Below are 23653 nucleotides of genomic sequence, written 5' to 3'. Positions count from 1 at the left end.
TCCCCACCCCGCTCTTAAGCCGCTTCCCTCCGCTGCTGCTCTCTGTCTCCCTCCGCCCTGGAAGCCGGGCACTATTTCTCCTCCCCCTGGCCTGTGCGCTGGGTGCTTGTGGAATGCTGCGCGGCGGGCCCGGCCGCGGCGGCAGGATACAGCCGAGTCCGGCCCTCGCTATAAGAACCTCCTTGTGAGAGACGCCATTTTAAGCCTCTCGCTCGGTTTGGCGGTGGGAGCAGCGGCGGAGCTCGGGGCAAGGGGGACTAACACCGCCGCCCCGCACGGTCGCCACCCGGGAGGCAGCGGCGGGGGTACCGCCGTCGGTGAAGAGCCGAGCGAGGAGGAGGAGGCGGGGGGACAAGGAAGGAAAGACGGACCGGACTGGGATCGCCCGGGCGGCAGCAGCAGCAGCCAGAGCCCAGGGGAGCCCTGCGCTTTCGCTTCCCTGCAACGTTAGTGCCACTTTCTCCCGCGGCAACTTGGGGCGAGCTCGGGCCGGGCCGCCCTCTCTCAGCGGCCGCCGGGGCGGGCGGGAGCGGGCGCTGCGTCCCACGGCGTTGGGGGATCCAGGGTGTGCCCGGCTCTGAGGCGGGAAGAACGGGGCTGGAGGGGGCGGGGGACGCTGCCTGGGTGGAGGTGGGGGCAGGAAAGGGGGAGAGGGCTCTTGTTTTGGGAGGTCCGGACAGCTGCGCGGTTGCAGGAGGCGGCAGCTGCAGCTCCCGAGGTGTCTCTTGGGAAGCTCGTCCTGGGGCGAGGGGGTGGTCGCTCGGGTCTGCGGGATAGGGCGAGTCTCTGCCGCCCGGGTCTCCGCTTCTGGCAGCATTTGCAGCCGAGGCCGGGGTACTTTCGTGCATTTTTTTTTAAGGTGTGTGGGGGTACTGGCTCGCTGGTGGGCTGCAGACCACCGTGCGTGATAGGAGGGGAAGGAGAGCAGGGGACGGGTTTATTTGTACCCAATATAATTAACTAATCACGGTCACTGCAGTCAGCGGGAGATAACTAATCTGTTGCCTTGTGGGTTTTCGGTCTTAGTCGCATGCCTGTTTGCTGGAGAGGTTGTGTTTCTTCTGCTGAGTGTCACCGAAATGAAGCTCCCCGGAGCTGGGAGCAATCAAATTAAGCTTTTAACACCCACGTTACCGGAGTCTCGGAGCGAATGACCTGGGCAGCGTGGGGGCCCGCCTGCTGCTTTCCGTGGCCGACTCGGGGGGCTCCAGCCCCCCAAACTATCGCACTTCTGAGGTGTGTGAGGCAACTTGCTATTACTCCCAGTAGGATGTAGGGCGCTTGTTTCTGATTTCCCGTGGAACAGGGAGCTCCAGATGTAATTTTTTTTTCCCCTAAAAGCTTAGTTCATCTCTCTTTTGTGCGTGATTAGCTGCTCCCGGAACAGCGAGGTTTCTTAAGTCTAGCAAAACCTTAAATTCTTCTCTAGCTAAAACTTGATGTAGGATGTCGGGCTGCTTCTCTTTTGAATGTCTTCCCAAAAACCTCTACTGAAGATTATCCCTCCTAGGAAGAAAGGACGGGCTGCGAAGGTACTGTGGGCAACTTGTGACTTTAGGAATGGCAGTGTTGATCTTTGTAATCGGCTACTTTTTCTTGATCTCTTTCGCATGGAGCAGCCATTGTTCTGATATCTGTATATTCCAGACATCTGTGGTCCTCCCATCCCCCAAAGTATGCAAGTGGTGAATGGAAAGAGGCTGGGCTGGTATGCTGGGGTCGATGGAGGGAAATCAAGGAGCGGTTTTAGTCAAACAGGACCTTTATGTGCTGAGACTATAGTAAAGGCAAAGAGAAGAAAACTACCTGAAAGAGTATTGGTGGTTTCTTGATACTAAGTTCAGACACACTAGAGAGCAACTTACAGTTATGATTTTGCTTCTGAATGACAAAAAGGTACTACTGCAAGGCTTTAGAACACCACAAAGGGCAAAACTTACTGGTGTTTATTGGGCCAAGTTATAACATGAATTTCGGTAACTGACAGTCCAGGAACCTAATGTTAATCTTGCACCTTTAATTAAAAAGTGCTGACAGCTGCAGGTATGCGGCTACTGTGTCGATTGCCTAATGGCTGTTAATGTTGAAAGAGGCTACCTAGGTGTTCAGACAAGGCTTTAAGGCTCTTCAAATTCAGCCATTCAGTATAAAATCATATCAAGTGTCTTGCTGTTCTGGGGTTGTTCTAAAGAAATGTCATGTTTGCTTGGTTATTGGTTCAGATATTTTCCATTTAGGTATAAACTGATATGTGTGGGAATGTTCATGTTGGTCTGTATGGCTGATCATTTCAAAGAGTCTAGGGGAGAAATAAGTAAAAACATTTTGATGGAAAGGACAATGGAATGCACAATAGCTTCTAAAAGCAAGGATTTAATACAAGGTAAAGCTTGATTGAAAAATTCAGTTCTTCAAATGTGTTACATCCTTGGTAAACCAAGCTTCCTTTTTCTTGCCTAAGCAATAAATAGTCTGGCCTTCTTGCTTGATACACAGTCTGCTATAAACACTAGTGTTTTGCTTTGACTACGTGGTGTGTCAGTAGCTGGCTTGTCAAATCTTAGCCATGAAACCTGGTTGCCCATCAGACATACAGTTTCGTTGTGAAACAGATGTTGGTCTTCCATGACTTAACATCACCAAAACCTCAAGTTTAAGTCTTCAGAATACAATACTTCAGAAAGTTAATTTAGATGTAAAGACAACAAGTTAGTACTAGCAGCCTTCTAAACTAATTTTGCAGGATTTTGAGGGGTGGAAAGGGAAGTAGCAAGAATGGAGCAGGGAACGTGGCTATTGTAAGCTTCAGTCGTATAAACTGAAGTCTGAATGTGCAGTCTGAAACTCCTGGGCAAGGATGTTTCTGCAAAATATTGTCTAGTAGGCAGACTAGTGTGCAAATACAGCAGTAATCAAAATCACTCATGCTAATTCATAGTTAAAGCTGGTAATGCAAGGGTTGTGATGATCATGCAGTTGCTTGCAGCAAAACTTGTTCTGTGACTCTGGTAGACTGCATACTGTGGCAGGAAAATCAGGACTGACCTTACTTATCTTGAGCATCATACTTAATGAAGCCTGATAAAACTCTGTGAGAAACCGCAGCCAGTTGGGACTTGCTCTTGGGTCCTCACAGCTCACATTTGTGAGCTTGGAGCCCACTGCCTTGCTGGCTGACTGTTTGGTAAGTTAGAAATGGCACCGCATTAACTTTGCAAAATTCTGCAAACTCCTCGGCAGTAAGTATTGCATGTGACTTTTCTTGTCTCTTTAGATAAAATGATTATCCTGGTCAGATGGGCAGGGCAGTATTGCTGACTTTCTAGTTAAGCATTGGAAGACTTGTTTTGGGGGTGCTTTGGTGTTATGCACCAACTGAATTGGTTAGACTTGCCAACATAGGCAAGTAGACTTGCCAACAGTAGCCTGACGGTGGTTAACTTTTAATATCGGTTTCTGGCACTTGATTCCAAGCTAAAACTTGGTGTGGTCTGTGATCAGGCTTTAGCTCAAGAGGGTAGTCTTAATATGCTAGCGTTGTGTGGCCTGTGTTGCCCCTCATGAGAAGAGAGGAGACAGAAGTTTTTTGCACTGATGGGTAACTTCAAGTGCAAGTAAGAGAATTAATTGAAGTCTCATTCTGGCATTTCTGTCTATATGGAACACCAAATTGATAAGGTGAGCAGGTGAAACATATGCCTGTAGCTCAGCCTGTGCTTGTGAATCTGTTGACTCTGATTTGATGTGAAAGCAAATGTGTCCTATGCTTTTGTCACCTTGGGAAGTATGGGTGCAGATGTTGCTTACAGCTTTCGTTACAGAAGAACTTTTTGTTAATGCTCCAAGTTCCTTGAGGAAACAAGGTACACTGGGTGGATTAGTATTGCAGAAGTAAAGTACTCGCTCTATTACTTAATACTAAATCAACTCTGGAGCCTTGTTTGAGGAATAAATTAATTCCCTTAAAGGTTGAAAGAGTTAATTTAGTATTCTAGGTTGCTGTTTTTAAAAAGGTAGTATGAGCTAGCTGGATCTTACTGGAGTTGGCGAATGCACAGTATGCACTGTAAGTGTATTTGCTGGAACTAGCATTTCTAGGCTGCCTTACTGTGCTAAATAGACTTGTATAAATGGGAGAAGTTTGCCAACTCTGCAGCAAGTGTAGCAAGTAGTTCGGTATGGTCCTGGCAACAATTCAGGTGCCCTCCAGTGGCCAGAAACCTTAACATCCTAAAGGTGCTGATAAATGCTGTTGCCTTGTCAGTTTGCTGTAATTAAAAGTGAGTTGAAGAAACATCTCACAGGTGTCAGACTTCATTAGCACGTTTGTTGCTTAAACAGTAATTTTTGGAGTGTCCGTATGTATTGTTGTAAATACATGGTTATTCTGACAGACAAGCAAAGGCAGACACTTCCAGATTTGTAAGTATTTCATTAGTGTCAGTGCAATTAAGACTAATCACTCTGGTTTCTTAAACCATGGAGATTAATGTTTAACATCCATGTTCAGGGCTGGCTACATGGTTGCAGCCTAAAAAGAAACTAGATTATGGTTAGATACTTATTGGTTTGGAAGGGAGATTGCTTGCTAAATAGTTGCTGTATTAGAGTGGAAATAAATGTTTTAAGTTCTGTACAGACGGGAGGGAAAGATACTTTTGTAACATAGTGGCTGTGGACCTTGTTAGTGATGTATATGGTCATGATCAATGACTGCAGAACCATTAAGTGTCTTTTGACACACAAAACTAAGTGGGCAGGAAGCCTGAGGGCTGGCAGTGGTTTGTTGCTGAACTTTGTGTTAAATGAAATATGGTATAATATTTGTCTAAGTTCTTATAGGTTATCTTTAAATGGTCATGATGGCAGCTTTTTTTTGTGTGTGTGGCTAGGTAAGAGTAAAGAATGATGTTTGATGCTGGCTACTGCCATCTCTACTACAGACATCTTGCTTAGTGAAAGTAGGAAAACATGGACCAAAAGCTGCAAATCAGTGCAAGTTCTTAGGTGAGTACAGGTGGCAAAATAAACCTTAGACAGAAACGCTAGCTTATCCCTAACTGGGAAAGGCAGGAGTATTCATAATGTAGACACCTAACTGTGTCCTGCAAATAAGAGGTGACAACTTTCTAAGCTATGATAATAAAACTGCTCTTAATGTTTTGCTCACCCATGAAGATATTAAAACATAATGAATGCTGCATGAAACCCTAATTGGAAATGCTTGCTGGTCACCAGAAGATCTCGGAGTAAATCCACTGCTGAACAGAAGTGACTTAGTAACTGTTTTGAGGTTACTTGCATGGGTTGGTGGTGCTTAGTTGGTCAAAACAAGACATAAGAGTAATTGGGATGATAATCTTGTTACGAACTTAATGCAAGTTAATAAACTTGAAACTGCCATACCAATCCTTTAATACTGAGCTGCAAACTGCTGTCGAATGATTGGTATGTATATCATGTGGAGAAGAGTATGTATCACTTTTGTTCTCAAGCTGGATGTGTAACACCTGATAAGTAGCTGAAGCAGTTCCTCCCATCTCATCATAAATGTTAAGATTATAATCAGCTCCTCTCTTAGACAGTGAAGGATATGTAGGTGCTTGGAGCTAGTCTTGCCTATTAATAAAGTGATAGATTTTGCTAGTGTTGCAGTATATTTGCCAGTGAAGAGATCTCTTAAAACATTACTTTCAAACATGACCTGATAATTTCTCTGTCAGCTTGAGCACAGCTGCTGCTTATAGCTCTTGGAAACAACCAGAGACTTCTACAGAGGACAAACAAATACCCAGTGTGGAAAGTGTAGCTCTCTGGGAGAGCTGTTTTATTTGCAGATCTTGTTAGAAGCTGCTGATACACTTGCCCATGATTTTGAATATAAAGGATTGTGTTGACAGACCTCTTGCAACTCTTGAATGTTTCTCTAGGTAAAGGGCAAAATAATCGTGCTGTGGATCCAAACACTGTAACGTCTCTGAAGTGACAAGATCCAGTGCTGTGAGATTTCAGATATGACAGTATAAGTATGCTTTTAAGTAGCAAAGAGTATGGGACTATGTGAAAAGGTGTGGTCTTTACATTGCATGGTATACCCAGCCATGGGACTCTGGCAGCCTTAGGCTCTGGCCAGCATCAAACAAAATTCTGTAGGGCACCACTGATAGTTATAAGAAATCGTGGTGGTAGGTAACTGCTACCAAGTACCTTTTGACATCTCTAGGTGTCCTATCAATATGTAATTTCCACTAAAGTTTCTCTGAAATGTCTGCCCTAAAGACTAAAGTACTGTGCATCAAAGGTATCTGAGAACCTTTATATGATATTGCCAGCTTTGCTTTTGGGGAGGCTTCTTGGCAGGTTCTGAAGTTTGAAAGTTCATCTCTTAGAATGATTGTGCAGATCAGTGCCCAGGTGAAGTTTACTTTTTTTAGTAACTTACCTGATGTGCTTGTTCTGAGTTCTCCTCCAGGTTCTCATTTTATAGATAAGTTATCTCAAGTATTTGTTGGCTGACCCTTGCTCTCAGACAAATGTTAACTGTTGCTTTATTGAAACTTCTAATGGGTTGTTTTTAAAAGGGTACTTAAACCTTAGTACCTGTGGAGACCCTGACTAATTGCACAAGCTGTTAGAGCCTAAATGCTGTGTTTCAGTGACACTCAATGCCTGCAGCTGAAAGATATCCCATCTGGCAGGGAAAGCTAAGGAAGTCCATTTGTGATACATTTTGTTACCTGAACTTTCAGTCAGTGGCTAAAGTTGCTCTTCAGTGATCGATTAAAACTACCTATGTTCTGTGTGGCATTCTGTACTTACGGTGAGCAAAACAAAATGTGGATTTTAATAAACTTACATTATAGTCTAAACTGCACTTGAAACTTAACGATTTGTGACAGTTGATCATTTGGCAAGCTGGCTAGGAAGTGTGATTCTTTACTAGCCTGCTGTCCCTTTTGCGAGGAAGGGGAGGCTAAAACAGGTGAGTGTCCTGTAGTATCAGAACACTCCATAGTGCTCCAGTCCTAATGGAAGTGTGGTAGAATGGAGCCTTAGAGCAGTGTTGTAAAGTTCTTGTGGCCCCTTTCCCTCCCCTCTGCCATGTCTGCCTGAGGCTGCACAGATTCAAAGATAAGCCTCATTTTCTGTCCTTGTAACCTGAATTTTTCCTTCACTAGACATTTTTTGATGAATAAATCCTCTTACAATACAGCTAACCAAGTGTTTAAGTCTAGCCAAGACTACTGGATGCCTGCACTTCAGTTCCATTAAGCAGTTGTTACCAACTTTCTTAGAGAAGTCTACCAAGAACAGAAATATTTGTATGCTGTTTGCTTTAGGTAATGAGCATGTGAATAGAAACTCTACTCTGTGCTCTTAATTGGTCTTAGATTGCTCAGATGACTGAAAATAGACAGGCATAACACTATTTTGTGATATGGCATCAAATGAACTCTTACAAAACAGAACTTATAAAAGCTAGTGTAGGGAGGCTCTTCTGCCTTTATGTTATGGAAAGGAATTTTTAGATAACTTCTAAGGCAGGACACAAAGGCTGAAAAGCCAGAACAATTGATGTAATAGCAGACTGAGATGCCTGAAGGAAAAAAGAAATAAGCAGAAATGAAGCAGCAAAAAAACAGTGGCTGAAAGCAGAGGTAACTTGTAGTAAGCATTGGCAGATCTGTGTGTGTGCTGTCAAATACCCCTCTTCCACTTAAATTCTGTGGATTATCTGAGCTAGTTTGCCTCTTTCAGCATGTATTAAGGATATTTAAAGCTTGGAAGTTGCAACCTGTTAACCTTTGAAAATGTCAGTTAAGCAGCTACTATTCAGTTTTTTTTTAATTTCCTAATGTTTGACAGGAGAAACAGACTTTCAGGTCTTATTATTAAGAGATTCTAAAGAACACCTTAGGACTGTTGTATATTCTGGGTTCAGAGTCAAACTTACTGCGATCTGATTAGCTAAATGTAAAATAGAACATATTGCTGTTTGCAAGGCATCTTCTGTCTTTCTGCAGGCATCAGTAGAATGCATTGCCTCAAGTATTCTAGTTTCGATAAATTCAAGTTGGATGGATTGCATAGGATACTGAGCTTATCACAGGAGTTTATCGCTTACTTAGTGGTTGGAGGGAGCAATGTTAAGCAAATGTTGCTTGAGGAAATGACCAGAGCAGTTTTTTCATGAGTTAATGTTTATGAATGAGTTTGCCTGTTGCAGTCTAGGATCGGTAAGCTGGACTTCAGTAGGGGTGCATGCTGTGGCATGCAGGTTAAGATTCCTGTCACTATTGGTAGCTCTTAGTTTTCAATAGAACTACTGAAATAGTTGAGGTTGCTACATCTTAGCACAACACTTAAATACAGTAATGCTGCTCTATCTCTTGCTATGGTGTTTCTTCCGAGGTGGTAGTGAAGGCTACAGATGAGTGTGTCTATCATCTAACCTGAAAGAAGATAGAAATGTTTTAAAGCTGTGAAAACCCATGGTGTTTTTTTTTTCTCTTAGAGCTGGGAAAACACAGCATGTGTTTTGACTGTTTTTTGTATGGTTTGACTTGTTTCCTTTTGGTGTTACATACTCTGTAAGTTACTTCCATTTACTTATGAGATCTTCAGATGGCCTATGACAAAATATTAAGTATCATCTTGCCGAAAGCTGAAGGAAGCCTGCCATTAATATAAAATGTGAAGTTTTATATTCTGGTTCCTGGTACAGATAATAAGGTAAACCTTAACTTTACTATCTCCAAAAATACATAAGTGGTTCATTGCTTTGTTTAATGTGATAATTTGCAGCCTTAAACCATTATTTGAGAGCCAGTTTTCAATGAGTTTCATAGTAGTTTTTGTCCGTCCAGGTCCTTAAACTGCTGGTATGAGGAAGCATTTGAAAAATTGAATTTCTTAATCTAGAAGTCACTACTGGTGAATGACTAATTTGACAATAATCAAGGCCCTCTAAAGCTTGTATATAGCTTTAACTTCAAAATAATCTCCACTCACTGCATACAGCTGTTCCTTACAGAGTTGACAAAGTGACTGAGGACTGCAGATGCTGTTACTTTAGACAGCATATGGGAATGCTGTTCAGTACTTGTTTTGTTGATATGGAATGTATTTAAGGAAAACTTGTATTTAATCCTGTGTGGTACCTTTGTACAAGAATAATTAATTTTTTTTAAATAAGTCTTCAGAGTGAAACTCAAGCATGTTACCTGTTTCTACTTTGAAATAAAGGATATTCTGTTCATTGTGTAGAAAAATTGTAAACCAAAACTGTCATTCCTACAGCAAGCTTCTAAAATCCCTTAAACCACACAACACTGAAATTGTACTTTCAGGACTTCTTACTAGTCTTACAGAAGCATCTGATACATGAAAGGCCTCCAAAATTGCCTACAAAGCATACTTTACCCCAGAGCTCAATAGAAACCAGACAAAAATCCTCAAAGTTATGTTTTATTTGGAATATCTGGAAGGATATGGGAGAAGAGGACTTGATCGCCATTTGGATAAAGAATAATTAGAAGTTTAAAACAGATTTCTGGTGGTAAATATTCTTGAGCTTGTTTAACCTTCAAAGACAGAAAATGAAAGTTTCCTAAATGGAGACCTACCAGGCAAATGACAAACCTTTTAACTTCCCAGGTTATCATCTCCCTTCTTAATCCAAAACTAGAATCATCTAAGTTAGAAACTGAATGCAAATACCCTGGCTCATTACTTTCCACAAGTACTATCCTTGTTTTCATCTGTGGATAGGCAATCTATAAATCAGTTCTTACAGGTCACCTGTAACTTCATTCCTCCTTCTCTCCCTCTCAAATTGTAGCTGTTGTGTTTTCTTCAGCTAGACTAAGACTTTTGGCTTTCCCTGTGGGAAAAAAAAAAAAAATTAGTTGGTAGGCAGGTATAAACTGATTTATAGGCTTCATCTTTGACGGAAGAAAAATAACTAAAATTCTTTTAGGCTTCCTGTTAATCAGTTTAGTGCTATTCCTAATGAATATTAAAGTGACTGTTTCAGTTGGATCATGTCTTCCTAAGACTAAAAGCAGTAGAAGTAGGCTTGCTTGTTGCAAGAGTGCTTATAGCTGTGGGGTAGGTTAGACCAAAAATTGTGTAAGGAGGCAGGTCAGCCACTCATACCTGAAAGAGCTTCTACACTCCGAAAGCTTCTTTGATGTTTCCAATCTCAGTATTGTCATACTTAGATGATTTCCCTGTGCTCATTTTGTAGAAAAAAAGAGTCACAACTTCCAGGATAAGATCAAAGGATTTTTTTATTTAAAAATCCTTAATTGAGTGTATTTCCTGCATCTGCACTTGAAAACTAAGGTTAATTAGGAAGCTTCTGCTAAATTTAGTTCTTATATTTCTGTTCTTGGGACATAGGAATGAATGCTGTAGTTACGTGGTGTTATTAGTTGTGGAATTGATGTTGCCTGTATATTTTGGCTACTGACTCTTTGTAAAGCAGATACACAGGCAACATAATTGACAGGCAGCTGCCTGAAACAACACCAGTTATAAAATTAGACTAAAAGAATACTTCCAGTAACACCTTGGTAGTGGTTGCAATAACTTCTGAGCACTTGGAGAAAACTATTTTCTGGTACATGTACTTCTTTTCATTTGTATGTAGATGATCCATGTTTTTAACTCCTGTAACTGTCACAAGAAGATCTGCTTGTTCTACTTAAGAAAATGTGTCATTCAGCACTGATGGTTAATTTAAAGATGCAGTTGCTTGGCCTGTCCTAGACAAGACATAGAGAAATGTATGAAAACATGGTCAGTAGACATGTTCCCTTTAAATAAATCATGGTGATTGGATGTGTCAGCCTTCAGTTTTCATAGAAGGGTTAGTAAAATGCTGCTCTCAAGCAAAAGATTTCTGGAAGACTTGCAAACTTCAAGTTTGCCTTGCTTTACAGAGGGGAGGGGAACTGCTTATCAGATCAGTCAGCTGTAATTTGAGTCAATCTTAATGAAGAGATTGTATCGAGATTAAGGTAGTAACCTTGAAAGAAGATGGTTACATTTTTATTTAATACAAGCTGCAAATATGAGCTGTTTCATAGGCTTACAAAATGGCTTAGCTGACACTGAAAATGGGTTTATCTTAGATAAACTGCAGCAGAGGTGCAAATGTGCTGTAGTTTTGATATACCAAGCAGGTAAATGTCAGGCTGATATTCACCCCCCTAGATCTGGCTATTCTCTTAGTTCCTGTCCTCTGTAAGACAGAATAGAAATAAACAATTCATTGTGCTCTGTGTCCTAATGGAGTTTAACAGCTTTAGAAATAAAATTGTCTAGGTTTTATTGAAGGACAAGGGGCAATGGGTGCAAGCTGGAGCACAGGAGGTTCCACTTAAATTTGAGGAAAAACTTCTTTACTGTAAGGGTGACTGAACACTGGAACAGGCTGCCCAGAGAGGTTGTGGAGTCTCCTTCTCTGGAGACATTCAAAACCCGCCTGGACGCGTTCCTGTGTGATATGGTCTAGGCAATCCTGCCCCGGCAGGGGGATTGGACTAGATGATCTTTCGAGGTCCCTTCCAATCCCTAACATTCTGTGATTCTGTGATTCTGTGAAGCTGTTTAGAATTATTGTTCAGATTTGAGAAATGCTATAGGTTTGTTGACTTCCTTGGCACGTGCCTAACTCTTCTCCAAAATCCGAATTTAATGCCTAAGTTTTACTCGTAATCAAAATACTCCTCCTCTTTCATTCCTTTGAAAACCAAGAAATTTGAATTGTGTTCTGTAGTAACTTGAAATTAGTAGCTCGTAAGCCTGCTAAGCTTGGAGAACGCTTTTTCTCAGTTTTTTAGTGTTCATATGTAAGGTTGGGACTGATGGTACACAATACAGTCTAGTACAACATCTTACATTGCTCTTAATATGAGGAATTTAATATATAGTTTAAAAAAAAACCAACCTCCATTTAAACCCAAAGCTGATAATGCTTGCCAAACAAGTGGATAGTGTCATGGGGGAGGAGGAGGTTTTTAAGAAAGAAGTTAACAGCCCCATAAGTCCTGGCAGTACATCCATATGAACTTCTGTATGACATGACATTTATCAAAATTCAGACGTGAATTCTGAGTATCACATAGTCTTTTAAAAATAGTGAGGCTGACAGAAACTTGCTGTTATGCTAAAGTTTGTTTGTAAAGTATACTCAGTCCTTCTGCCTCTTCCTGATGGTTAAGCTCTGTACTACTGACCTTGACAATGTAATGTCACTAGTCATGTGTCCTCCAATAAATTTGAATAGGTGCTCGATTTAAAGGAGCTGCTATATGCTTCATGGTTGAAGACTACAATCTTAATTATCCTAGCAGGGTGGGGTTTTTGTTTGTTTCCACTCCCCCACCACCTCACCCCCACGCTGCAGGTATTGATCCAGTTTCTGTCAGGAAAATGAACAGCACAAACATTTGTACCTCCTCTGGGTTGGTTGCTCCCTTTGCATGTGTAGCAGTTAACCTTGTCAGTGACACACAGGAAGACAAGTCTGCAGCTTGTCTGGACTCAGTTTACCCCCTTGTAAAATGAGAAGAGAATGGGAATGAAAATATGGGAACACAGTCAGTTACAGAAACCCTAAAACCAAACAGACGTACCCCTTTTCCCTGGCTACCTTTAGTCTGCAGCTATTTTGAACTCTTAGGATTAAAACCAATTTCCCATCTAAATAAAAACATGCTACCTGGAATTGCTGGGGGGTTACAGGGGTATGAAAAGGAGATTAGGATGTTAGAAACTTCCAGGTGCAGCTAGCAGGCTGATCTAAGGTCAGCATTTCAAAGACTGAATATCATCTGACTGATAATGCAGTTTTGCACACTTAATTCAGTAGTATTCATTGCTATTTTGTAGATGTTCTTCAGCTTTATTTTGGAATAGCGTTGCAGTTCAGTGGCTAGTCCGGTCTGTTGTATTATACCAAATGGCACAGCTACTATTCTGATCTCTTCAGGCTGCAGAAACTGAAACAACCATTTCAGAGTGCAGTTGCTGTAGGCCAGCTGCCTTCATTTGTGCAGAATTCGACAGTGGAAGGATGTAAATGTTGTTCCCAAGCCCCGTATATCATGTTTGAATATGAGGCGGTAGTAAATATCTCAAAGCATAGTCAATGCTCTTGGCTGGTTCATCTAGCAGTATGTTAACTTCAGAACTAGTTTGGTGATCGTTTTTATCAGCAGCCTCCTGATAGGAGGAGACAAGAAAAGGTTACAATAAAAATAGATCTTTTGTGCTAAGCATATTGCGAATTGCGTATAGCAGCTAGATCTTGCCCAGTTTGCTATTAGAAATGTTGCATCTGACTTACAGTGAGGACTACGGGCAGCAAAGATACAAATTGTACTTTTGGTGCTATTCCACTTCTTACTGTTTGGAAGGTGTTAGTGGGGCTGACAATGCAGAAGACCTGCAGGGACCTATCAAGCTGTTGCATAGGCACTTCCTCCAATTTAGGTACTCAGGAATTTTTGTATTACTGGTGGACTGACAGCATGACTTAGTTTTTCCTTCCCATTACCACTGCTACTCCCACACTCCTAACAGCATGTTGGAAGAATCCACTCTTCAAGGGAGTGGGAAGAAATGGTTGTATTGTCAGTGCATCCTCCGTGCAGATTGTGAGGAATAGACTAAGTTGGCCAGTCTCTTCCAGGCTGTGGAGTAGGACCGTTTTAGGGACCTAAGTGTTTCCAGCTGCATAGCAGGGTATTTACTGTATGTTGTGTTATGTCTTAAATCAGCTCAATGCTGCTTATCTGCTGCAGATGCAGATCTACTGTCCATTTTAAAAGAGCCAGGGAAGGGTTGCTGCCAAAAAGTTGCGGGAGTGCAGAGTCAGGACAAACAGCACTGGCATTTGTCCAGCAAAGCAACGAGTTTGCTCAGGAGCTGCTGGAGGATCCTGCAGCGGCTCAGAGGCAGTGAAATATAAGCTTGCCTCAGAGTTACCTAACCTATTCAGTGAGACTCTTAAAACTGCAGGCCTGTCTTCTGTTTAATTACGACTTTCTGAAAGCTGCTCCTGAAGGAAACTCTTAAACTGGGAAATCTGTCTTTACACAAATACGGCATCAAATGGACTTTGTCCTCCTGACCCAGTACTGCAAACCTGACCTTTAAAGAGATTAGTGGCTTGCCTTTACTTCATTGTCTAGGAATGTTTTGATCAGCATAGCTCTAACACCTAATGGCACATTGAAAGCTGATTGCTGGAAGAGATGGTTTTGCTCACTGCACTAGTTACCACTACAAATGTTTGTGCTTGGCTAGCTCCCAGAACAGGCTGTCACCAGCTCTGTGTCTGTGCTGAAAACACTGTCGGACTGTGGGGGGAAGGGGAGCAAATGAAATAAAAGTATGACAGCTTTGAGTGACCCATTGTGAAGCTGTAGCCTCAAATTTCTCTGAGTTAGTGAAGAGACAGCTACAGATTTATGGTACAAATACTTCTGTACTGCTTGGTGATATCAAATGGAGGTGCACACTGAAGATTTTGGTAGGGCATTTGATCATATTTTAGCCTCCTGCCTGCAATTATCTTGGCTTTCTGCACAAAAAGAAAAGTGAGTTTGGTAACTTAATGTGTGCAGCTAAAGGAGAGCATTTGTTTATAAGGCTGGTTCAATTTTCAGTTTAACTTCAAGGAATAGTATTTTGTGTAGGAAGAAACCTTTCTTCTTGTGGTACAGGAAAGGAGTAAAGGAGGAGGTTCAATTATAACTCTTTAGGTAGTCTTTGTACCACTGAAATAATAGCAGCTTGCCTTAAATGGTCATTTCATCTTTCCCTGTGAAAATCTGTGTTGTAGCCCTTTGTCAAACAGTTTTGCTAGTATCTTGAGAGTAGTAGTCTTTGAGGGAAATGAGGAAGTCTGATATTTAGCCCTCATCTTTGTGGCATGTTCAAGCTGAGGAATTTAATGTCTGGACTTCATCTTATGCAAGGATAGAGAAGTAAAAAATGGCTCTATCTTGGTCAGTCTTCAATTCTTTTTCTCTTGCATCTTCAAGAGGAGAATATATCTTACATATAGTCTGCCAGAAAAAGTCTGGGTGATATATCTCATTCTTTTGCATCTCTGTCCATGGGGGTTTGCTAATTAGCATTTGAATATACTCACCGTAGTACTGAAATGGCAAGATGTGCGAAGCCTTAGTTTGCAATTCTGGTGTTCTAATATGAAGTCTTGTCTTACTAGCTCTGATTAGTGTTTAATAAGTTGTAACTTTGCTCTTTTTTAGGATTTCTGAAAGGTAGCAGGAAAGAGTTCTGGGAGCACAAGGAACATGGCAACCCAAGGTATATAATGCATCACAATTTCTGTTGTTAGAATGTAGCAGTTCTAATAAAGAGCAGTTAAACTGGCTCCCCTTTTTGAACTTTTTAAAGTCACTTGGATTGAATAATGTCTGCTATACTACAGTAATTAATACCTTGCCACTGGACCTCAAACCTACAAACAAGTTTGTCATTGTAAGCATTTTGGGTCCCTTAAGTACAGTCAAGTACATAATCATAGTACGTGGAAAAGGGAACCTTTAAGCAGTAGACTAAGACAGTCCCAATAGCCGTGATTGCTCTGCCTGTTAGTCGGGTTTATACGTGTCTGCGCTGGTTTGATGTAAAGCCTCTGTTTAAAACTGCTGTCTCACTTGCACTGCTACCTCTGCTGGGTTGAGGTAGTTGTTTATATCAGTTTACTTTCATTTAAAATCTGTGTCATCTCTTGAAGGATTAATACATGCTGGAGTAATTGAACTAAACTTAATTGTTCAACAATGATTTCTTACAGCTGACTTGATGGAGTTGGATATGGCAATGGAGCCAGACAGAAAAGCAGCAGTCAGTCATTGGCAACAACAATCATATCTGGACTCTGGCATCCATTCCGGTGCCACAACAACTGCTCCTTCCTTGAGTGGCAAGGGAAATCCTGAAGAGGAAGATGTGGACACGACACAAGTCCTATATGAGTGGGAGCAGGGATTTTCTCAGTCCTTTACCCAGGAGCAAGTTGCTGGTAAGGCCTTTCCCATTACACTGGTTTGCTTAGAGATGCAGCTTAACAATACAGAAACCTAAATACTGAATTGTTACCAATCTAGAAGATGAGCTTTTTATTCCTGGTTTGAGGTAACGACTTACCTTCTTTTTCAGATATTGATGGCCAGTATGCAATGACTAGAGCTCAGAGAGTGCGTGCAGCTATGTTCCCTGAAACACTGGATGAAGGAATGCAAATCCCATCCACGCAGTTTGATGCTGCTCATCCAACTAATGTGCAACGCCTGGCTGAGCCATCCCAGATGTTAAAACATGCTGTTGTTAATTTGATAAACTACCAAGATGATGCTGAACTTGCAACTCGTGCAATCCCAGAACTGACCAAACTGTTGAATGATGAGGACCAGGTAAGCATTTTCTTTGCCTCAGTGTAGCTTCCTTGTGGGGCTTCTTCAATGGCCTTAAAACTAAAAGCTTTCCTCAAATATTTCTGTAGGTGGTGGTCAACAAGGCTGCAGTTATGGTTCATCAGTTATCCAAAAAGGAAGCGTCTCGCCATGCTATTATGAGATCTCCTCAAATGGTATCTGCTATTGTACGTACCATGCAAAATACAAACGATGTGGAAACAGCCCGTTGTACTGCAGGTACACTACACAATCTCTCACATCACCGTGAAGGCTTGTTGGCAATCTTCAAATCAGGAGGCATCCCTGCTTTGGTTAAAATGCTTGGGTATGTGGACTACTAAGATAGTACTTGTGGTTTTTAGTTGGTACTGGTAGATGCAGGTACTCACGTGTTTTTTCCTTCTGTAGGTCCCCAGTGGACTCTGTGCTGTTCTATGCCATTACAACTCTTCACAATCTCCTGTTACATCAGGAAGGAGCCAAAATGGCTGTCCGTCTAGCTGGTGGGCTGCAGAAAATGGTTGCCTTGCTCAACAAGACAAATGTCAAATTCTTGGCCATCACAACGGACTGCCTTCAGATTTTAGCGTATGGCAATCAAGAAAGTAAGGTAAGTGTCTCTGCTATTGAAGCACTTAAAACAAGCAAGCTTGCTATGAATGGCCTAACAGTTCCTATGTACTGACCTCCTTATTCTGAATCTTCAGCCAAGTTGGGCTTTTCCCAGTCCGTCCTGACCTTGCAAGAGGTGAGGGATGCAGGAGTTACTTTGCGGAAATGCAGTCATGCTTATAGTGAGACTGCAAAACTTAGACCTGATCAGATGTGAACAGTTTTTTAGAGATCTGTAAGCCAGCAACGATTACTACCTACTGATATGCACAGGAAGTGACAGATGAATGTTATTTTTGCTGCCTTTCAGCTGATTATTCTGGCAAGCGGTGGACCGCAGGCTCTAGTAAACATAATGAGGACCTATACTTATGAGAAACTATTGTGGACCACAAGTAGGGTGCTGAAGGTGTTGTCAGTCTGCTCCAGCAACAAACCTGCTATTGTTGAAGCTGGTAAGTCCCTTGTACCCATTGATAACTTAAAAAGCTATACGGTACTGCAGGATCAGTACATTTCACACAAGAACAGAAGCTGCTAGCATCAAAACTTGAACTTGGTTTAGTCCTTCGGTCCATAACTAGTTTGAGGCCTTTAGTATACAGAAGAATGAGAGGCGCTATGTTTTAAGTGAGTCTACTATGGTGTTGGCTGGATGGCTTAGTGGCTGAGAATTGTAAAGAATCTCAGGGTTTTCTTCTATGTGATAAAGGGTTAGGCCCTTGCCATATTATGATACTAATGCCAAGAAAGGTCCAGAAGCTTGTGAGATAGGCCCTCAGACTTCAAGGAAGAGAAGGACCTGACTGTTCACAAGATGAGCATCTGAATAATGGTGTCAAATCTGTACCATCTTCTAGGTGGGATGCAAGCTTTGGGACTCCACCTCACAGATCCAAGCCAGCGTCTTGTCCAGAACTGTCTCTGGACTCTGAGAAATCTGTCAGATGCTGCAACAAAGCAGGTAAATGGCTTTTCTAACAGATCAGGATCAAAAGCCAACGTAGTGGAAGAGAGAGACTAAATTTTTCTTCCCCCTTTTTTTGCAGGAGGGAATGGAAGGCCTTCTAGGAACTCTTGTTCAGCTTTTAGGATCAGATGATATTAATGTTGTGACTTGTGCTGCTGGCATCCTTTCTAACCTTACCTGCAACAATTACAAGAACAAGATGATGGTGTGTCAGGTTGGTGGCATTGAGGCTCTCGTGCGCACAGTTCTTCGGGCTGGAGACAGGGAAGATATCACAGAACCTGCTATTTGTGCGCTCCGTCACCTCACCAGCAGACACCAAGAAGCTGAGATGGCTCAAAATGCAGTACGTCTCCATTATGGACTCCCAGTGGTGGTTAAACTGTTGCACCCACCATCACACTGGCCTTTGATCAAGGTAAATAATAGTTAACAGCTTTCAGGGCTGAAAACTGGTACTTTTTTAAGGTAACCTTAACTGTGAAAAATACTTTGTTTCCAAGGTGTTGGGGAACAGATGGTGGGAAAGTTGTTTCAATTGAGCAACGTAAGAGTTGTCTATTAGAGATTTAAGCATTTGGGATCAACTGATTAAAAAAAAATGGCTAACAGCAAGCACACCTGTCATGCTTTTTTATTCCCCACCCCCTTCCTTAACTGCAGGCTACCGTTGGCTTGATCCGCAATCTTGCTCTCTGTCCTGCAAACCACGCCCCGCTGCGTGAACAAGGTGCTATTCCAAGGCTAGTTCAGTTGCTGGTTAGAGCACATCAAGATACCCAGCGACGTACTTCCATGGGTGGAACACAACAGCAGTTCGTGGTAAGCAGCCCCCACAAACTGAAGTTACGTGTAAAATGTCTCTCTAACTCCTCATCTGTCAGTGTGCCTCAGCCATGCATTGTTTGGCCTAAATAGCTGTTGTCTTATCATCTGCTCTAATTCATGTTATTCTCTTAGTGTGCTGATAATTCTGTCTTGGCAGATCTAAAGTTTTTCGTAAAGAAAACATCACAACCTTGGTTCTTATTCTATGAAGAACCTCTTGAGCATTTAATTCTGAATGCTATAGATGAGAGAAATACTGGTTTTTGCCTACTCTGGCAAGGGAAGTAGTTCTCTACCAGGAACCTCATCCTTGTTGGAACTGTGCATTTAAGAATACTATCAATCACAGCTTATTGTGTATTTTCAAGGGTGCTTAGGGCTGTAAAAGTACTGAGAAGCTGTACAGGCTCCATACTTGTTACCTGTTTAGGTACCAGGGCAGTGTGGCAAGATCAGTCTCAATTTTTTTTGCCCCGTTAAGCACATTAACAAAGCAGAAGTTGCCTTAGCATGGGCAAAAATGGAAGCAGTACCTCCTAGTACAGGAGTGTAGTTAATGCTTGCAGAGGCAGGGGGGACCGCTTTGTTACTGATAACCTCTGTTTCAAACTCAGTAAACTGCCAAGCTAATCCATGAAGTTTACAATGAACTGAAATAAAAATGAGAACACTGGGAGGAGTTCCACTGAGATGCTTCAGTTACTGATTTTAGGTGGATAAACTGGGCTGGCTCCTAGCAGGGATAAGTTTGAAGGCCAGCAGTAGATAGTGGATATGAGCCCTGTTGGGGAAAGTGGGGTGTGTGCAGGGCAAGGGGACAAGTTTGGCTGGTTTGTTTACAGGGTGATCAACTTCCTGACAGTCGTTTTAGAAGACAGCACGCAGTATCTCAACTTCAACAAGTATCTTTTCTTTCCCTAACTAGGAGGGTGTGCGTATGGAAGAGATCGTTGAGGGCTGCACTGGAGCCCTGCATATTCTTGCACGTGATGTTCATAATCGAATCGTAATCAGGGGTCTAAATACCATTCCACTATTTGTGCAGGTAAGCAAGAGCTCAAAAAAATGTTATAGTACGTACTGGAAAAACTAGTAAAATATCTTACGCTTCCTTGGTAGAACTGCTAACTGAGATTGTGCTGAAGATTGCGCTCGTTTCAAGTAAAACAGCTAAAGAAACTCTTGTGTCTTTTGGTTACAGTTGTTGTACTCTCCCATTGAGAATATCCAGAGAGTAGCTGCAGGTGTACTTTGTGAACTGGCTCAAGACAAGGAAGCAGCTGAAGCAATCGAAGCTGAAGGTGCAACTGCCCCTTTAACAGAACTGCTTCATTCTAGGAATGAGGGTGTTGGTAAGTGAACTTAAAAGAGAGGTTTCATACTTGTGTTTGTTAGAAAAGTTATTAGAAGTCTCGACCTCTACTAAAATAACTTTTCTTTCAATAGCAACATACGCAGCCGCGGTGCTGTTCAGAATGTCTGAGGACAAACCACAAGACTATAAGAAGCGACTTTCGGTTGAATTGACGAGCTCTCTGTTCCGGACTGAGCCAATGGCGTGGAACGAGGTGAGTTGTGTCTTTGTATTAATGGTTCCTTGGGGACACCTTGCTTACAAGTCCTCCCTCCTTCCAGTAGTGCAGTGTAGATGCCAGCAGTGATACAGGTCCAGCTTTACACATGGCTGTACCTTCTTTACTCTCTCTAAATGTTCAGGTTCAGTGAACCTGTGGCAAGCAGCCTTATAGCTGTTTCTTCCCTTGCAGATAGGAAGCATTCTCTACTGCTGCTAAGGTTTATAATTCTCATTTATGTTCATCAGTGTGCGAAGGTGTATAGAAGAACTTTGTATGTTTCTGTACTGCTTGTCAGAACCTCATGAACTCTGAATGGAAAAACTGAGGCATGAGTGACATGAGGGAAGCATAAACATAAAACATATCCTGTGAGGCTTCTATCAAGCAAATTATGTAGGACTAATAATCTTGGGGTGGGGATGCAACTTGTGTTCTGCTTAGAATTGAGCTTTGACGCTTGAACATGCTTGCAGGCTGATGATCACACATTGCCTTTTTTCATGCTTAAAGGGCTACACAGTGAATTGAGATGGAAAACTGTGCATGGGGTAGAGGGAAGGTTTCACTAAGTCTCTGTCTTCCCCCAGATTCTTAAGATTCAGGAGCCTAGCTTGTCTTACCTTGTATGTATTTACTAAATAAAGGACAGTAGCCCTTGATTTGTACTATTTCAGTGCTTACTTTTCTGTGTTCTTAAAATATATATCATCTACCACAGTGATGTGGAAAAAAAAAAAAAGCTGCAATGGCATATCTCTTTGAGACTGGAGTTATGCAGTTACACTGCAGACAGTCAGTTACTGCTGTAATTGGACAAACGGGGGGAGGTCCCTTCAGAACTCCAAAACGCTCTGTTGCTGGCTCGGGAATCTCTGAAGAGCTGACTTGCAGGAGTTGGGCAGGTGTATCTGAGGGGGAGTGTTCCTAGACCTGCCCCATTTTTTCTGTGTTTCCAAACACAACCCTCCTTCCAGTGATCTATGGATTCCTATGCCTAAAGCTGGCTCTTACACTTTTTAAACTCAGAATTACTAATACTGGCCCAAAGACCTGACATTAAAACTGTTTTGTAACTTTTTGTGTACATCTAGACAGCAGATCTCGGACTTGATATTGGTGCCCAGGGAGAACCTCTTGGATACCGCCCAGATGGTATGTCTCTTCTGTTCCCCGTGACTAAACTTAAGTTGGATGAAGTCAAGTCATAGATTTCAAAGCAGAACTGCAAATGAGTGAAGAGTGAATCACTCTTCACAAGGTGTTGCAAACTGACAGGCAGATGGGGAACTGCCAGTTCAAATAACCAGTTTTTGCAACACCACTGGCAGCACTCAAATGGGAGCCGTACAAATGTGCAAAACTGGTGTCTCTTGTCTCAGTCTTGTGGGAGAATCTCCTGCTGAGCTGTTGTTTCCAGAAATCTTTTAAATCCTTTACAAATGGACTTGACAATTCCAATAGTGCAGTTTTTCTTTAAAACAAAAGCTGGTATTGAATGTATTAGTCTGTAAGTGTCCATAGACTTGAACACAAGCCTATCCCTAAGGAATTCTAAGCTATTTTTGACTAGTCTTTCAGAAGCAAGTCTACAGTCTTGGAGCCTGGTTTTGCTGCAGTATTGTTAAATGTTAGTACTGTTGATTGTGCAGACTAATGGCTTGGCTGGAATCTGCTCGTGCTTCTGACTGCAGTGTGCTTTGTCTGCAGAATCGTACTGGAAGGCTGTTTTGAACAATGGAATAGCCATTAAGGGCAGGCAGCAGATTGTTTTGAACTTGGCTGAACTAGAAAAAAAATTAGATGGCTACAAAGATCTTCTCACACACTGATACTTGCAGCTTCTGATGCATCTAACATCTGTTAACATTATGCTTTTTTTCCCTCTGCCACCTTTAACTTTCTTAGATCCTAGCTACCGTTCTTTCCACTCTGGCGGATACGGTCAGGATGCCTTGGGTATGGACCCTATGATGGAACATGAAATGGGTGGCCACCACCCTGGTGCTGACTACCCAGTTGATGGTCTGCCAGATCTTGGCCATGCCCAGGACCTTATGGATGGGCTGCCTCCAGGTGACAGTAATCAGTTGGCCTGGTTCGATACTGACCTGTAAATCATCCTTTAGGTAAGAAGCTCCAACCTTGAATTTAAAAACAAAACAAAAAGAGAAAAAGAGAGAGATGCCTGGACTTGAGGACTTGGTTGGCAGGGAGGGATTGGCTCAGTTGGGTCCCAGTGTGCCAGAATAGTGAATAAACGCTCTGGAAACACATGATCAGTACACTCCGAACTGACTTTTGCCATGAAGCGTGGAAGTAATTAACTGTAATGCCTTGTGCACTGGCTTTGTGCAGTCTTCGTGTGCGACAACAGCCTTTACTCAGGAACACTGACCCCTGTTTTTTTTTTTTTCTCTTTGCAGCTGTATCATCTGAATGAACTTGCATTGATTGGCCTGTAGAGTTGCTGAGAGGGCTCGAGGGGTGGGCTAGTATCTCAGAAAGTGCCTGACACACTAACCAAGCTGAGTTTCCTATGGGAACAATTGAAGTAAACTTTTTGTTCTGGTCCTTTTTGGTCGAGGAGTAATAATACAAATGGATTTTGGGAGTGATTCAAGAAATGAAGAATGCACAAGAATGAATTGCAAGATGGAATTTATCAAACCCTAGCCTTGCTTGTTAAAAATTTATTATTTTTTTTAAATCTCTGTAATGGTACTGACCTTGCTTGCTTTGGAAGTAGCCTTTCTTTTCGCAGTAATTGTTGTTAGTTTTTTTTTTTTTAAAGTCTCTTGTAGTATTAAGTTATAGTGAATATGCTACAGCAGTTTCTAATTTTTAAGGATTGAGTAAAGGTGTAGAACACTAATTCATAATCGCTCTAACTGTATTCTGAATAAAGTGTAACATTGTGTAGCCTTTTTGTATAAAAAACTAGACAAATAGAAATGGTCCAATTAGTTTCCTTTTTTAATATGCTTAAAATAAGCAGGTGGATCTATTTCATGTTTTTGATCAAAAACTTTATCTGGGATATGTCTGGGTAGGGGCCAGTAAGAACTGTTTATTTGGAACCTTGTATTGGACAGTTTACCAGTTGCCTTTTATCCCAAAGTTATTGTAGCCTGCTGTGATACAGATGCTTCATGAGACAAATGCAGTTATAAAATGGTTCAAAATTAAAGTAAACTTTTAATTCA

At 41.9% G+C, this 23653-nt stretch overlaps 1 protein-coding gene across 3 annotated transcripts; it reads left to right on the top strand.

Annotated features, from left to right (window-relative positions):
* The first annotated feature begins 162 nt into the window (after window positions 1–162).
* On the top strand, window positions 163–23653 carry CTNNB1 (catenin beta 1). 3 transcript variants are annotated; one of them, XM_068404939.1, is made up of 17 exons: window positions 163–446; window positions 1027–1236; window positions 15291–15348; window positions 15842–16069; window positions 16207–16460; window positions 16550–16788; window positions 16872–17073; window positions 17386–17530; window positions 17936–18039; window positions 18125–18463; window positions 18709–18867; window positions 19799–19918; window positions 20075–20225; window positions 20320–20441; window positions 21542–21602; window positions 22356–22576; window positions 22874–23653. In XM_068404939.1, exons 3-16 carry the CDS (start codon window positions 15336–15338, stop codon window positions 22562–22564), a joined length of 2346 nt encoding a protein of 781 aa, XP_068261040.1. In that variant the 5' UTR covers window positions 163–446; window positions 1027–1236; window positions 15291–15335; the 3' UTR covers window positions 22565–22576; window positions 22874–23653. The 3 variants fall into 3 exon arrangements, with proteins under 3 accessions (XP_068261040.1, XP_068261039.1, XP_068261041.1); XM_068404938.1 differs by lacking the exon at window positions 1027–1236; XM_068404940.1 differs by lacking the exons at window positions 1027–1236; window positions 22356–22576.

Source organism: Nyctibius grandis, chromosome 7 (assembly GCF_013368605.1).
Source record: "Nyctibius grandis isolate bNycGra1 chromosome 7, bNycGra1.pri, whole genome shotgun sequence".
NCBI lineage: Eukaryota > Metazoa > Chordata > Aves > Nyctibiiformes > Nyctibiidae > Nyctibius > Nyctibius grandis.
The sequence above is the reverse complement of the archived record's forward strand: the minus strand, read 5'-3'. Positions and strand labels throughout refer to the sequence as shown.

What these genes read in the sequence shown, in the direction of transcription:
- CTNNB1 (XM_068404938.1), top strand. An exon ending in TGTTGAATGATGAGGACCAG is followed by an intron (nt 16,461 to 16,549) that starts GTAAGCATTTTC and finishes ATATTTCTGTAG; the next exon opens with GTGGTGGTCAACAAGGCTGC. An exon ending in GCTTTGGTTAAAATGCTTGG is followed by an intron (nt 16,789 to 16,871) that starts GTATGTGGACTA and finishes TTCCTTCTGTAG; the next exon opens with GTCCCCAGTGGACTCTGTGC.